At 44.8% G+C, this 16771-nt stretch overlaps 4 protein-coding genes across 4 annotated transcripts; all 4 read left to right on the top strand.

Annotated features, from left to right (window-relative positions):
- Positions 1-26: 26 nt before the first annotated feature.
- On the top strand, positions 27-2194 carry LOC132262085 (uncharacterized). Its single transcript, XM_059761223.1, has 4 exons — positions 27-159; positions 224-348; positions 516-836; positions 1518-2194. The coding sequence occupies exons 1-4, from the start codon at positions 102-104 to the stop codon at positions 1755-1757; spliced, it is 744 nt and encodes a 247-aa protein (XP_059617206.1). The 5' UTR covers positions 27-101; the 3' UTR covers positions 1758-2194.
- Positions 2195-2338: 144 nt separating this feature from the next.
- LOC132262018 (general transcription factor IIH subunit 5) lies at positions 2339-2739 on the top strand. The gene is made up of 2 exons (XM_059761128.1): positions 2339-2460; positions 2553-2739. Exons 1-2 carry the CDS (start codon positions 2426-2428, stop codon positions 2737-2739), a joined length of 222 nt encoding a protein of 73 aa, XP_059617111.1. The 5' UTR covers positions 2339-2425.
- Positions 2740-2749: 10 nt separating this feature from the next.
- Positions 2750-3280, top strand: LOC132262017 (zinc finger HIT domain-containing protein 1). The gene has a single exon (XM_059761127.1). The coding sequence runs from the start codon at positions 2750-2752 to the stop codon at positions 3215-3217; it is 468 nt and encodes a 155-aa protein (XP_059617110.1). The 3' UTR covers positions 3218-3280.
- Positions 3281-3604: 324 nt separating this feature from the next.
- LOC132261966 (probable aconitate hydratase, mitochondrial) lies at positions 3605-9471 on the top strand. Its single transcript, XM_059761044.1, has 4 exons — positions 3605-3749; positions 5534-6999; positions 7418-8093; positions 8544-9471. The coding sequence occupies exons 1-4, from the start codon at positions 3717-3719 to the stop codon at positions 8736-8738; spliced, it is 2370 nt and encodes a 789-aa protein (XP_059617027.1). The 5' UTR covers positions 3605-3716; the 3' UTR covers positions 8739-9471.
- The last annotated feature ends 7300 nt before the right edge of the window (positions 9472-16771 follow it).

Consider the following 16771-nt stretch of genomic DNA (forward strand, 5'->3'; position numbering starts at 1 on the left):
TCACTGGAAACTTTGAGTTCAGTGCAAAATTTTCCCTCGACCCGTCGAGTTGTGTGTCGCCCCTGCAGAAAGTTCTCCAGCTCCAGAGGAAAGAAAGGAATATGCTCTCGCCCCGCGGCTTTCAAGACATCAAGGATCACATCTCAGCGAACGAAGACAGTAAGGCATTCTAATCAATCCTTTTATTGCTGACATTGATCTCTTCTTCTGTCTTCGTGTCCAGAAATCCATCTGCTGGAGGAGATAAACGCCATATTGAAGGAGAGACACGATCACGAGGCGAACTACAAGTCAATGTCGCTGAAATTCGCAAAGATGCAGAAGGAGGAGCGGGAGAGGCAGGAAGAGGTGAGAGCACACACAATCATGTTATAAGTCAATCAATCATCGTGGGCGAAAGAGCCCACTCTGCAGACAAAGACAGACAGAGAGAGGCCTATGGAAAATCCATAAATAAACAGCCCACCCCTAGCGAGATAATCCACGAATAACAAATGGTTGAATGGCACTTTTAGTACGACAAGACACGCAAGGAGTTGCTGAGTGAGCTGGAGCACAAGGGGGCGCACCTGTGCAAGGAGCATGCTCGGCTCATGCACCAGATCGAGCACATCCAGTGGCACCTGGAGGGATGCGCCAAGCACCACAAGCCTCCCTGTCATGGGAAGCCGCGCGACAACATCCACAGGCACCATCACGGGAAGGAGAAGCTGCCGCCGGCGACTGCGGCGACCACGGCCACGACAACAACGGCTGCAACAAGTTGTCAGTCCTCGGCTACAACCAATGCAACTATTCACGCTCATATTCATCTCCCAGTGCGTCCGTCGCAGATGGTAAGAATGCCAAACCCTTTAACTCTAAGATATTTCGGCTCGAGGGACCACCACTAACTTTCTATGTTTGACAGCAGAATAATTTCTAGCTGCGAAGTTGGCAGAACTTTCACGAATCGCGAGGATTCCAATTTTCTCTAGACTTTCCTTTTCGTATAAGCTGACGTGAAGAATCAATTTTCACGCAATCAAAGCCCTTTATTTGATGTATTGACGAACAATAATGGAAAGAGCCTAACAATATGACTGTGATTAATAAGCCTTTTCAGAATATTCTCGTATTATATTTCTTAATTTGCCAATGAATCAATTCTGGCCTTCGTAACCATTGGCATTCACATATATTTTATTCTTAGCGGGCTTAGCAGCATTCAAGTTTCCACAATAATAAAATATTGCTTTATCGATTGGGAGTGAAATATTTCCGATTATCCTCATAATCTAGCTAAAATTCCGCGAGTCACGGCCAAAGATGACTTATCATGTCACCTTTGTAGAAATGGAAAAGACACTTTGGAAATACATAAAATAGACATAAAAAGAATGTTAGTGGAGCCACGAGCAGGCAATTAACTCCGCTCTGCGATTCACCCCTCTGATAATTGACTGCAGAGTGTCCTAGAATAGACTTTGCAAAGTGGAACACCCCATTTATCTGTTCATCTGTGTGGACACTTTCAGGCGAACTTGCGCAACACTTCCGAGCGTCTCGTGAAGCATATTGTGGATCTCAGGAAGAGGACTTTCGTGCTGAGTGAGCGCCTTGAGCACGAGGTGGTGCGCAAGAAGGAGATGGAGAAGAAGCTCACGGACATCCGGAAGGATATATCGCGCCAGAAGAAGATGCTATCGATGCGCCGGGCCACACCTCTGCCCGCTCTGCCGCCTGTGGCGACCAAGAAGCAAATTCCCGCCAAATAGCCTTTGGCGAGGAGCAATTCAGAAAGCGATTGCTGTCTGAGGTGCCCTCATAAAGGAATCTGTCGCTCGGCGACAACCTGGATGGATTGAAGGATTGGGAATCAAAGGAGACTGGACTGGAATGGAACAAAATGCGAAGGAATCTGGAGAAACTTCTTATGGCTCAATGGCAAAAGCAAGCAAGACATTTATAACTACGGAATTAGCACATGGCACTGCAGTTACCATTAGAAGGCACGATGTAAGTTATGGTTAGATTTCTACTGAACCTTTCCCACAATATTCTATCGCGCTAGACGAAGAAGTTGACCAGAGTGTTGAGTTTTGGAAATTCTAATGAGAATTACTGGTTATTTGGATGCGTTATGGCCAATGTTTGATGATTTTGTAGATGGATGAACCCTCAGATAGCCAGATGGCAAATAAATATATTCAATTATCCAAATATAACTGCATTTTGATAATCTGGAAAGAACGGCACAATTTCAACAAAGGCGCCAAAACTGCATTGGAAGAGCATTGGAAGTCTCCAAAGATTGTAGCGCCCCTGGACGCGGACTCTTGTAACAACACTTCCATTTGTCAATCGCGTCAGTCGTGTTTTCAAGAAAGTTTTCGCAAAAAGGTGAAATTGTGCCGAAAATACGGGACAAATGCTACTCTAAACAATGGTGAATGTTATGAAAGGAGTTCTTGTTGAATGGTGAGTCGTGCGAAGCTGAAAAACTAATGGAAATGGCTTTATTGAGCATGATTTCTGAAATACTCTGGGAAACCCATCAATTGTAATTTCAGCGATCCGGCTATGAAACAATTCCTCCTGCATCTCGACGATACTTTGGCTCTGGGACGCAAGTTCATCATTCAAGATCTCGACGAGAAGCACCTCTTCATCTCCACGGACATTGTGGAAATCCTGCAAGCCAAAGTGGACGATTTGATGGATCAGATGAGCTTCCCTTTACACGACAAGACCAATTAATTGCCCAGAAATGACGAGTCGCGAGTCAGGAAGGATAAAGGAAGCGGACAAGAAGCGTGTGCTCGATGAGGCGTCGAGGAAGAGACGCGCTCGGAAGGCTCTGGAGGCTCTTGAGCAAGACAACTTCCACGATGACCCGCACGCAGATCTCGTGATGTCCAAGAAAGTGCCTAAGTTCCAAGATAATCTCGACACATCGAAGAACAAGAAGGGAAAGAAGCCGAAAAACGCGGAATATTTCAAGGCGAAGTACCGGAAATCATTCGCCCAGCTGCTGGAGGAAGACAAGACTCTGAGGCCGGATCCTCCAAACTACGGCAGCGCTCAGGCGCCTCCATCGAGATTCCCGGACCGACACTTTTGTGCCGTTTGCGGATTTCCTTCAAATTACACTTGCACCTCTTGTGGCACGAGATACTGTTGTGTGCGGTGTTTAGGGACACACCAGGACACCAGGTGTTTAAAGTGGACTGCCTAAGGAGTCTAGAATTATTGGATTTTATCAATTTTCTGCCCAACAATGCGCCATCAATAAAAATCATTGGTTTCAAAACAGTGGCATTTGATGGTCTTCTCGCCGGGAAATTTAAACGTCTTCTCTGAAGAATGACGTGTAAGGAATGTTTAAAGACTCCGCTATTAAATTACACGTTTCGGAGAGTGTAATGTGTGATTTTGCGTGTTTGTTTGTGAATTTCAGAGGTTTTTAGAGACAACTTAAGAGAATGTAAATGATTTCAACTTGCGTGAAGATTGACAAAATTCTCGCTACTTTGCAGTAAACTTATTAATTACGCCTTGGTACATGACGCAGATTTTACTACGTCGGCGACTGTATTTTAAGAGCAGCGCAGTTACGTAAAAACAGCAGAACAGTTGAATCTTCCAGCTGAGAAGGCTGAAGATCTGTGAATCCGTGGAAAGTCCCAGTGAAATATCGACAATCTCAGTATTTTGCACCCGCAAAACTCTTCACCATGTCCTACTCGACGAGGATAATCACCCGGCAGGTGAGTTTTCGCCGCATTTCCCAGTGAAAATCCCTGAAATCCGAAGTGACATTTGACGACCTCCTTTGCGGATTTTGAGGCGCAATTTACCACTGAACAACCCGTCGCATTGCGATAAAAGTCATGAGAATCTGATAAGAGGTGTCCAATGGATGATGAGCAGCTGTAATTGCTCCCGCGCGATTGCCTGGATGCGCAGAGGTGTGATATAACCTCCAAGAGTCAGGGAGTCCCTTCGTTATCTAACCGCTCTTCTGCCCGTCTTTCACCTTTCTTCGGCTGCATGATGACGCCGAGGCCGAGATTATAAATAAAAGTGATCTATTTCTGGTCATTTTGACGTGTCCGTCCCACGCGAGCGCTCCGCCGAGGCCACAAGAGTGCCCCCAACGAGCAAAACAATCGCCCGTGTTTTGATCTCTCCGCCGGAGGATTTTTCCGGGAGCCGGACTTTCGAATGGGGTCGTCGGTTATCGCAGAACTGCTGACACTGCGGCACCAATTTGCTTTTTGCACCGCGCGCCTTTCATTCACCAGAAACTCCCCAGACGGCCTCACGTGACGACAGATTGCGATTTGCCCGAGTGGAATTTTTCAACCAAAATCTCCAGATTGTCCAGACTGGAGAACGAAAAAATCCCTCCCTGGATTCCAAGATGGGCAAAAATTTAACGCAACAGCAGAGAATTAATTAGAAACATGATTAATTGGCAGTTTATGCAAATTCAGACCTTGTGTGAGCTTTCGTACATTGTCTACACTGAGCTGTCGATAATAGCCATGTCGCGTCATCAATGGAGAAACAGCCAAATATTTGCTCAAGTGGTTGAATAAATTTTTCACGACGTGATGTCTTTATCCATACTGAGCTTATCGGCAACTGGCGTGATCTTGAGACGATTTTAGAATGGAGTACTAAAGAAAACATATACATATTTTGAATAACGAACGAAGAGTGGAATATTTTGCATGGCCAATATTTTTATCAAATTCAATAAAAATTGTCATTTTAGACACAAATACGTACATGAACTCATTTTGACCTTCTTTCCTAAATTTACTTGATAATAATAATTATTACGATGTCATTTTAAGCTGGTCACTTCAGTGTTGATGCAATGAAATCTACTCGAAACTGTGTAAACATTACATATGTGTACGAGCTCATTGAAGTATTACTATCAGCTAATCAAAGCAAAGCTGTGAAGAATGTGCGATGAACTGATTATAGAGTAAGGCGGGGCAGTTTTCATATGAGCTACGTTAGCTATTACTCACAATCTCTCAAAGTCCTTAAAGTGTTCAATTTCTAATCACAAGAACTGTTTCTATTTTATATTCAATTATTATGTAAAATCATTATGTCTCGTATAAATTTCTACCATTAAATGTGAATCATATGCATCTAATCATGTCTCTCTTATCAGTTGATGGTTGTTTTCTATTCTAAAAGGCATGTATTAAATAAAAACAGTGCAGATTTGCATCGCAAATTCCTAATGAATTGTCTTATCTTATGTTTGACATGAAACTACTGTTTTCAATCACTCTCAACGATGATGCAAATGAAGTGCAGATAATAAAATAAATAAATCTCCATTGATTACCTTCTCACTCGTAATCAATTCCCAACACAATAAACAATTAATCTTCATTATTAAATTTTTATTGGAATTTTTCGCGCATTTCATTTCTTCTGCTAGCATAAATTACTTGTGAGTCTAAAAACGAGAAAACTATGAAGCAAAAATTTAATTGCGCATTGTTCTTTTTGTGATTTCCAGGCGAAGCGCGCTGCCGCGGCCGCTCATGCCATGAATCTGCAGCAGCGACTCTTCCACGCTTCCTGCGCGACTGCCTCCAAAGTCGCCCTCTCCAAGTTCGACAGCTCCGTGTATCTTCCCTACGAGAAGCTGGCGTCGCGCATTGAAGTGGTGAAGAAGCGCCTGAATCGCCCGCTGACGCTGGCCGAGAAAGTCCTCTATTCCCACTTGGACGATCCTCAGAACCAGGACATCCAGCGCGGAGTCTCGTACTTGCGTCTGAGACCCGATCGCGTTGCCATGCAGGACGCCACCGCCCAGATGGCCATGCTGCAGTTCATCTCGTCCGGACTGAAGCGCGTGGCCGTGCCATCGACCATCCACTGTGATCACTTAATCGAGGCGCAAATTGGTGGCGAGCAGGACTTGAAGCGCGCCAAGGATATCAATGCCGAGGTGTACAAGTTCCTGTCGACGGCCGGAGCCAAGTATGGCGTGGGCTTCTGGAAGCCCGGCTCCGGAATCATCCATCAGATCATCCTGGAGAATTACGCCTTTCCCGGACTGCTGATGATCGGCACGGACTCTCACACGCCCAATGGCGGTGGCTTGGGTGGTCTCTGCATTGGCGTCGGCGGAGCTGATGCTGTTGACGTGATGGCGGACATTCCTTGGGAGCTGAAGTGCCCCAATGTGATCGGAGTGCATCTCACGGGCAAGATCAGTGGCTGGACCTCACCCAAGGACGTCATTCTCAAAGTGGCGGACATCCTGACCGTGAAGGGCGGCACTGGAGCCATCATTGAGTACCATGGAAAGGGTGTTGACTCAATTTCCTGCACGGGAATGGCCACAATCTGCAACATGGGCGCCGAGATTGGTGCCACCACGTCAATTTTCCCCTTCAACAACCGCATGGCTGACTACCTGAAGTCCACCGGTCGTGCTGGCATCGCTACTGAGGCCACCAAGTTCCAGGGAAAACTCCTGTCACCCGACAAGGATTGCAAGTACGATGATGTGATCGAGATTAACCTGGACAAACTCGAACCCCATGTGAATGGACCCTTCACGCCCGATCTTGCCCATCCTATCAGCAAGCTGGGCGACAACTCCAAGAAGGGCGGCTATCCTCTCGATATCAAAGTGGGTCTCATTGGCTCATGCACGAATTCCTCATACGAAGACATGGGCAGATGTGCTGCCATCGCCAAGGATGCTCTGTCGCACGGCATCAAGTCAAAGATTCCCTTCAACGTGACGCCTGGATCTGAGCAGATTCGCGCCACAATTGAGCGTGACGGCATCGCTGAGACCTTCAGACAGTTTGGAGGCACTGTGCTGGCCAATGCTTGTGGACCGTGCATTGGACAGTGGGACAGGAAGGATGTGAAGAAGGGTGAGAAGAACACCATCGTGACGTCCTACAATCGTAATTTCACGGGTCGAAATGACGCCAATCCTGCCACTCACTGTTTCGTTACCAGGTGAGATGATTTTGTTGGCATTTCTCCTTTCTCATCCCCTAAATACCGTTTTACAGTAATTAACTCCGCATTTTCACGCATAATTACTTCATAAAATATTGATATAGTAATTTGGTGAACTATTCACCGATCACCTCATGATAATTTAATTACAACAAACTATTTACATTAAAATTTCAATTGATGTTTAAACAGCCACATTTGTTGGCATCAGAACAGCCACAATAGTTGTGAGAGAGCCACAATCAAACAGTATGTGAGAGTGCTAATGAATAGTAAATGACTAATTAAATGGTGCGCCTTATGACTGAATGTCTCCTTCATTTGACTCGTTAAATGTTGGATGCGCGAGGGTGATGAGAATGGAGAAAATCACTACCTTTGCTGGCAATTAATCGTGTGTGGTTTGTCGTTTCAGCCCCGAAATGGTCACTGCGCTCTCAATTGCCGGTCGATTGGACTTCAATCCGCTCACGGACTCACTGAAGGGTGGCGATGGGAAGGAGTTCAAGCTGAAAGCGCCATTTGGTGATGAATTGCCCAACAAGGGCTTCGATCCGGGTCAGGACACATACGATGCTCCTCCGTCCGATGGTGGAAGTGTGAAAGTGGACGTGGATCCCAAGAGCAATCGCCTCCAATTGCTGGAGCCCTTCGATGTGTGGGATGGCAAGGATCTGCAGGAGATGACGGTGCTGATCAAGGTGAAGGGAAAGTGCACCACTGATCACATCTCAGCCGCTGGTCCGTGGCTCAAGTATCGCGGTCATTTGGACAATATCTCTAACAACATGTTCATTGGCGCTGTGAACTCGGAGAACGGCGAGATGAACAAGATCAAGAACCAGATGACAGGCGAATGGGGCGGTGTGCCCGATGTGGCGCGCCACTACAAGTCCAAGGGTGTCAGATGGGTGGCTGTGGGTGATGAGAACTACGGCGAGGGATCGTCGCGCGAGCACGCCGCGTTGGAACCTCGTCACTTGGGCGGACGTGCAATCATTGTCAAGTCCTTTGCCAGAATCCACGAGACGAACTTGAAGAAGCAGGGCCTGTTGCCACTCACCTTCGCCGATCCTGCTGACTACGATAAGGTAATTGCGACGCAATATCAATAGATACAGTGCTCTTTTATCTCGTATTTGCACATCCACTTAGGACACAGACGTATTCTTTAGCGGCATGAGTCAACGGAAAATTGGCAAAAAAGAAAATCTCATGATGTAGTGAATTTATCGAATATTTTGGGTACACATTGAATGTGATAAAATTTTTTACTGGTGAATGCGATTATTTGTGTAAATTTCCATCATTTTTAGAGAGTATTCCAATCATAACTGTGTGATAAAGTGAATAGAGTGCTTTATCAGGAGTTGTTCCCAATATTTTCTACAACTCTTCTGTACTTCGACACAATCAATAACCTCTTTGAACGTATATTTGTCGTACTCTTTAGCCCAAAAGCCTAATGTTCTGTGACTTTGGATAATATTTGGGTGTAGAAAAAGAATGCCTTTGACGAGATTTTCTCTGTGTTCTTGCAGATTCAGCCAACATCGAAAATCTCTCTGCTCGGCCTTAAGGATATCGCACCGGGACAGCCAATTGATTGTGAAATTAAGCATACTGATGGCAAGGTGGATCGCATAAAGCTCAATCACACACTCAATGAGCAACAAATTGGATGGTTTAAGGCTGGCAGTGCTCTGAATCGCATGAAGCAATTGGCCAAACAGTAATCTTCGCGCGTGTCTTCAGTGCGAGACAGTCTAAAAAAAAAACATCAAAAGCATAAATTTCAAATGTGAGTAATTTATCTTACCTTTTAATTTCCTCTGTTGCCGTTCTTCGCATTCTCAATTGTCTCCCCCGTACGAAATTTCCGAATGCAAACATTTAACTTAATTGTATAGAGTCAGAGAGTTGATTGTAAGTAATATGGCAAAACACTTATTTATATAATGTCTCTATTTAGTGACGATATGTGACGATGAGAAAAAAAAAGTAATCACTGTGAGCCTCACTTCATTCTTATGGTGGCTACAAATGATTGTTTACATTGAGTAATATTCTCTGAAAGTATAGAAGAAGAAGAAATACCACCAAAATTATGTACTTGATTTAGTGATTTTTTTTTTGTGTTGTGTGAGGAGAAAGAAAAACATTTTTTAGGAGACTAAATACAGAGTTATAGTGAGAGCATATAGAGCCATCAGGATTGGAGTTGAAGCGGAAAAATATCATGGCATGAGATAAATTGGACCCAATCCTCTAATAGCACGTTTCTACCATCGCTGAGAAATGTTACAAAGGCGCAGAGAAAAGTAATGTTTAGGACGTTTTTTTTCTGTGGAAGGAAATGAGAGTATAAACCTCTATAGCAGAGAACATGTAAGAGAAAAAGTATCTATCAAGAGTTTAAAAGAAAAATCTGTACACCTTAATTTTCGACAATAAATGATTGTAAAAGAATTTTGCTTGTATATATTTTGGCGGAATGAAAGTGAACGCGTGGAGTGAATTTCGAGGCACAAACAGAGACGATTATGACGGCGTTTTAGAGTTTATTTACTCTGGCATGATGTATTCGCGAAAATGAGACGAGGAAGTTATGAATTATAGAAATAACATCTCATGCAAAAGTGCCTCGTATACTTGAAGTAGGGAAAATTCAGCGCAAAGAGAGAAGAAATGGAAGAGCTTGACAAATTGGCGCCACTAATTAGAATCATCGCTCAAATTTCCCGGCACATTGTTGAGAGCACATTCTTTCTCCCTCCCTTGCCTTCGGCGCCCCATTCTAACACACGGGGCGCGTTGCAATTGAGGATTGGGAGTTGTGTGGCGGATAGGCGCGCAAGGAGCGGTTGTCGGTTAGGAAAGCGAACACTTGGGGGGATTGCGATGCATGTTTTGAGAGCGAAATATTGTGTGCTGAATTTGAGAGATTGTTTATTATTTTAATCTCCTCGCGAAGTCACTTGAGAATCTTCAAAATGAGGAATTTCTTCAGTCACCGTTGAGGCGCGTGAGACGGTGTTGATGGTTGGGAGAAGCAGGAAAAGACATCATTGAGAAGGAGCCTCCGCTGGATGAATCCAATCTTAGAAATTTCTATATTTGCGTCTTGAGAGTGACAAATCAGAGTTGCTGATTTGTGAGCCAGGGAAATTGTCGCCGATAGATTGAGGAATTTTTCATAAGTTGTTGTTTTAACTAATGGGCGGGACTTTCGAGTGGGTGTGATTTCGAAGAGTCCTCCCGTTATCCCAATCAAGCATTGAATTTGTGTTATGAAATATTTAACTCTCACGCAATACTTTGTATCATGTCTCATTCATTAGTACCGAAATGTGAATTATTGTCACAATTCTTTATGAATCTCTACAATATCGGAGTGTTCACGCAGTCATAAGGGCGAATCTCTCAACTATATACACGGCAATTGGCAACTCTTTCGCTGGTGACGAAACTAACACAAAAAGGCCACTCTTCATAGAGAAGACACAGAGGAGAGAGTGATTTGGCCCTTTTGATGCTCGCGCTGAGCATCGCTCAGCATGCCAAAGCATTTCATGCGTCGCGACGGCATCGCTGCTCATGTTTTTCATGGTGCGGCATCCGGAACGCTCTCAACTCATTGAGGAGTCACGATTCGCAGCTGGTCACCTCAATGTGTCGCGCCAAGAACTATTTTCATCAGGCAAGATGTGAGAAACACAACACACGCGAGCCAGAAGCAACAATTTGGTGGTCAAATTGATATAAATTGATCTCAAGTGGTTCACAGCTCTTGTCTTGCTGCTCAGTGGGCATTCTGGCGAACGCACCACCGCCAGAATGAACTCCCACCCACAGTCGCGTCCACCCGTGAAGTGGCACAGCAGACTTCTTCTTGGCAGCCGCCTCGTAAATTTGCGGGCCTGTGTGCGAAGCCACGTGAGGAATGTCAGAGAAATTAGCAAAAATTCAATTAGTACGACTGGCGAATCCTTCAGCCAGTTGCACTTGCGAAATTTCGAGACTCTGTGTCACACGCCATATAATTTTATTGTTATGCCTTCCAGAATGTGCGAAACTGTGGCACAGAGGCGATTTGGCGTAATATCTCATTGGCGCTTTTTTCGTCGCCCCCTCGGGAAAGTGTGTCAGAATGGGGCGCAAATTCTTGCACAATGTCTCAACATCCTCTCGCCGACATCTGCAATAGATCCCGGCGATTGCACAGCCATTCGTGAGCTGTCTCGATATCCGGGGCAGGTGGACGCGGAGAGAGTGGCCGATGCGATCGACAAGTCCGTGTTTTACCTGGAAATTTTCACCTTTCGACCAAAACATCTTATTAGACATGCGAGCCAAGGGAGTCTCTTCAGTTGCGCGCCTTTCTCGAGACGACGCCGACCACCTTTTGGCATTTTAGATTAAGCTGCACCTCGTGAGGAAATTAGTCCGTTGGCAATTAATTCACACGAAAAATATATTACGCTCATCAATCTGAGATGGAATCTTTGCAAAGTGATGACACGTTTATGTTAATATTTTTTCGATGAAAAAAACCAGCTTTCTTCTGAAATGCGCCTGATATGAGATCATTATCGCGAGATGATATTGAAGAAAAAAAACGCATGTTAACCAAGGAACAACATTATTTTGCCTGATTTTCATACAATTCCCTTTCACTTTTTTGCAAAAATTTTTTCAACACTGCAAACATGATTTCATGATAATGTTGTTTTTAATCCTTGCTGAACAGAGTTTTTAATAAAAAGTACCGAAGCCACTATAAATGAATTAAAACTAATTTAAACACATAAAAGCACTGCTTTCGTGAGTTCCCTTCTTCTCACACGTGAGGAAATTCCACATTTTCTCCTCGAGTGGTCAAACTGAAAAGATATCACTTACGAATCACAATTCTAATTCGATTAATCCGATCTCATCGTGAAATTGCAGCTTCAGCTGCGAGAGTCTAATTTAATTGATGAAAAGGTTGCGTCGCACCTCGTGAGTGAATGTGAAAAACTTCAGTTGCCACTTCTTTGACTCTGGCTCTATTGAAAGACACTCAACAGGTGCGTTCTTGGGCAACATCTTTCCCGGGCAACTCAAGGTGGCCCGAAGGGAGGATGAGGAGCCGGAATAGGCAGATTACCCCCGTGGGATTGCGCGAATGCATCCCAACTCTTGCAGGTGGCGATAGACCAAAAATTTGTGAGGAGGGCCAGAAAGGTGTGCGGATGGACAAAAAGCGTCCGTTGGGCTGAAGAATGTTCACTTGGACGATCATGTGAACAAGTTTCAATTCCCAGCCGAATTGTTCCCGGTGCGAGCGCAGAGGGGGGATGAAATCGATAAATAATGAATACCTCTTTAATAGAATATTACTGCCGAATTGCCGAGGCGGTCCAAATCTGAGTCATGAAGCAAAAAAGTCTCGCGGCCACGAGTGTGAGGAGAAAGAGTAAAAGTATCGTTTTATTTCTCAGTTCTCGCCTCTATTGCTTGGCCAGGAGGAATTTGTATAGCGCCAGGTGGTCGGAGAAGAATTGGCCGTTTTGTTGTGGATGACAAAACCATCTTACATCGCGCTCAAAATTCCTGTCAGATTCTCACACAGGCTCAGCCTCTGGGGCGAATCGGTTGCCCAATTAATTTCTCTAAAATCTCACACGAAAAGGCAGAGAAGCGCTTTTTGTCCACTTCCACTATGCTTCTCTTCATCTCACGGGCGCATTTATTGATAAATCTCGAAGGTGTCTTTTTTTCACTCAGTCACCACAACAATTTTTTCAGCCTCCTCTCTATCTATCTCTGTCTCCTTTTTGCCTCCTCGCCAAGGCACTGTGGATCTTGGGCGAAGAGAGCAAAAAAGCGCCCCGAAATCGACCCACAGAAGAGGAGAGGCAAGAAGATAATCGAACGACCATTTGGGCATTTTTTGGGAGTCAGATGAAGGAGATCCACGAAGTGTCGTGTACACCTGCTCACATTTTTATCTGTATAAATTTCTCAGGGGCTGATTTTCTTCAACTATGGCCTGGCATTCTTGTGCAAAACATGTGAAATCTGCCGCACGATGATGACGCCAAAAAATGTAGATTGAGTTGCTAACGTGGCCTCAAGGAGTTCGCTGGGCTGCCATCAGGATCGTCAGTTTGAGATGCACCTTTGAGGGCCTCTTTCGGGGAAATCTATCGACAAACAAATTTTGCGCACAGCAATTTGGAATTCTTGCACTGCTTATTCGTTTTCTCATTAAATGAACTCACGAATGTCGGTTGTATTTCTCTAGTCTGCGTTGGATACATTGCATGTGATTCAGCAAGTGCACCTGAAAGAATGCCCATTTCGTCGCCCTGGAAGGACACGCAGATCCCCGTCAAATCCAGCCCAAAATTCCACGTCCATTTTTGGCCATCGCGCGTCTGGTAAAAAGGTGGAATTTCGCGTGAAAAATTGACGAACAGACAATGGGTGAATGCGGGGAGAGATTGAGGAAATGCAATTGAGTGCAAATGGTGCAATTTGAGGGAATTTCTCTGTGCGTGTCCCGATGGCCGGCAATGGGCATTGTGAGGCGGAAAAAGTGGCGCGACAAGAGATTGGATGCGATCCTAATTAAGCCATTCGCGGATCATTAGGGTCTAGATCGATAAATTAGTCGCGGATGGCATTTCTTTGCCAATGGCATAAATTCACCATTGCGCGCGGGCCTGATTACAATAAATTGTTGTCGGTGATCGCTTGTGTGTCAATCGATCTCTCGCGACAATGTCCCATTACCGGCCATCCGCCCCCCGTTTGCTCCCGCCCCGGAGCCCCAATCGTCGGGCGTTCTCTCGCGCCGCGATCGCAAATATATTGCCACAAAGTGTTCCTCGATGGACCGCGCGAAAGACAATCAGCCCAGCTCTGGTGCGCCTTCCAAGTACAAAACAATTTTCTGTCCAATAAATTACCCATCATTTGTATTCGGAGCACGTTTCGGGCGCGGATACCAATCTCCATCTCAGTGACTGGCGAGCATCAAAATGCATCTGAGGCATTCCGACCATGGCCAAGTGCACCCGAAATATTGATAATCTCGCTCGATCGCGATGGTGATTTCTATCGCGGGCGCAATTTTTGCCCGCAAAATGACCCATCGGCGCAGGCAGCATTCTTGTCATTTTGCTGGCTCCTCACTTCTTCGCCCATTCCACGAGCCTCAGCGCTTAAGACACCGCCGACTCATTAAAGAGATATCAAATGATGCTGCACTCCGCATGACAATCCGCAGACCTCTCAATCTCTCACCTCAATATTCAAAATTTCACACTGCACTTCTCGCATCGCTGATCACCACTAAGTCTCTGATTTTATCACCTTGTCGCGAGATACTGGTTAATTGGGGAAGATGAGGGGCCGGATATGCTGTTGAAGGTGGTTCGTTGACAAAACTGACCAAAAGCCGAAGAAAATGAGAGCTTTATCAGACGTTTCTCAGAAGATGCCGAGAAGCCGAAAATAAGTAGCTGTCTTTCACCGATAAACTCGTGAATGGCATTAAGAAGGTGAATTAAATATTCAAGGGAATTCTTTTCGTGTGTGTAAAAATGCTGAAAATGAAATCTTCAATAATTCGATATTTAAGCGATTTCTGGCTCATTACAGAAATATATTGAGGCATTAAAAATCGACACTGAAACACAGTTCATTCCCTACTTCAAAATGAAACTAATGAATTTTCATTTAAAAGAATTCATAAGCAGAGTGTAATAATTGGAGTGATTTCCAATCAAATATAGAAATGTGTTAAACTTCAAACATGTAAGAGTTTAGCAACCCTTGCTTTTCTCGCTAAATATAACACATTTTTAACATTCCTTGTTTAACTGGAAATCGTTCGATTCGTTCTTGACTAAACAAAAATAGTGTCATCAACTTAATATCCCATATCATGATTCGTTTTATTGCCCAGAATCCATATCTAATAATTTCTTCTCCCAATAATCAGCAGCATTCTCGTGACATGGACAGGATATTTTCATAGGAGGCGAGAATGACGGATATTGGAAAAGCAATGACCATCAAATGCCCACAAATCACTCTCGGGTGTGAGACAATTAAAGCGGCTGCGGAGCAAGAAGCTGACGCTCTGCCCAATGTGCTGTTGTCGGTGCAGAAGCCAACACTCGGCAAACAGCCCTGCGGAAAGGGCCACTCGACCCACACCACCGACCAGTTGACAACAACAAGGATTTGATTGATAATTTAATCAGCGCGACTGAGCCGCATGCAAAATGCTTTCGTTTGTTGCGATGTTTTGCTGGGGTGAAAGAATTTCTGGCCAGATGTTCCCCGCCAGTTGGTGCGTTCTCCCTTTTTGTGCCCACACACTTCCCTTTTTTGACAACAATGTAATCTCTTGTTGCACAACATCGCGGCCAATACAGAAGAGGCGCGTCGACAGGGAGAGAGTGTGATTTTCACTGCGGCAGCGGAAGTTGCTCTATTTGCATTCGCAGCCCGAGTTGAGAGGGATTTTCTCGTCAGGCAATTAATTGTCAATAACTCGCTTGATATGTCGCTTCCCGCCTGACTTACAAGATCAATCCATCGGTAGTACGCGACCATGATGGGAATATCTAATCGCCGAGGTGCTCTTTTTGGTTCCTCTCCAGCTCAGAACGCTGTCGAGATAATTCTGCAGATTGTAATTCACGGTTGAACATCGCAGAAACATAAATGTCTACATATGTTTTTGTCAGGGGCAATTTTCTCCAAAGCCACCGTCCTCTTATCGTGTTTGTTTTTCAAATCCTCCGACATGAGACGAGCGAGGGCATGTCCATTTGTGGCCTGGCGTCCCTCGCCCCGCATTTGATTGTTAATGAAAATCAATTTTTGCGAGAGATATTATAAAATGTGCTCGGAATGCATTTGGGATGATGGCCAAGTCGGATCCGCAGAATGAAGTGGCGCGCATTTCAGGGATCGGCGGACAGAAGAAATAATAAAAATGTAATGGACTGGCAGAGAGACTCGCGGGCGAGCGACAAAAAGCCAACCAGAGACTCCGCAACTCACCGATATATAATATAATAATCAGTATTAAATTATGTTTTCTGAATTGCATACAAATCGCAGACATAAAATCACCGCAGGTCCCAACAGCATCATTCGGAGTGCGCCCGAGTGGAGGCCGCGGACAGGGAGGGTGAGATGATGTCGGGCGCAGCGGAGAAGGAAAAAAGCATTACTCATGTCCCGAAATTCCATCAAGTTTTGTATAATAAATCCATCTATCATTCCTGAGGACGCCATGGCTTCAATTTTTGCCATCCCCTCTGTCCTTGTCTCCCGGAACGATCGACACGGCGCAGCCCCTGAGCCGGAGATATTTGTGTCCTACTGCCTCTCGCGCCACTGTCCCGACCAGCTTCAGCCACCGATGCCCACCGAGGGGCTGGCAACTCTCTGATTATCGCTGATAAAACGCGTGAAACTAATTTCAACTACAGTTACTTCGAATTAAGTAGCGCCATCTGAGTAACATTCGAATTTTTACCCCTTAAATATGCTTTTAAAAAACTCACTGATTTCCAAAGCCAACTTGTGTAAATGAGATGTTTTACCGCAATTATTCGCACAAAACCAGCCTTATTTTTCCTACCTACTAAATTGTTAATTGCAAGCATGTGCGATTTTTTGTCATCTCTTAATTTGCTTCTCGTGATGATTTTTGCATTAATTTTGGGATCAGGCTGCTGCCGATATTTGCTTGACCTCA

Source organism: Phlebotomus argentipes, unplaced genomic scaffold (genome assembly GCF_947086385.1).
Source record: "Phlebotomus argentipes unplaced genomic scaffold, Phlebotomus argentipes genome assembly contig_15, whole genome shotgun sequence".
NCBI classification, from domain to species: Eukaryota; Metazoa; Arthropoda; class Insecta; order Diptera; family Psychodidae; genus Phlebotomus; species Phlebotomus argentipes.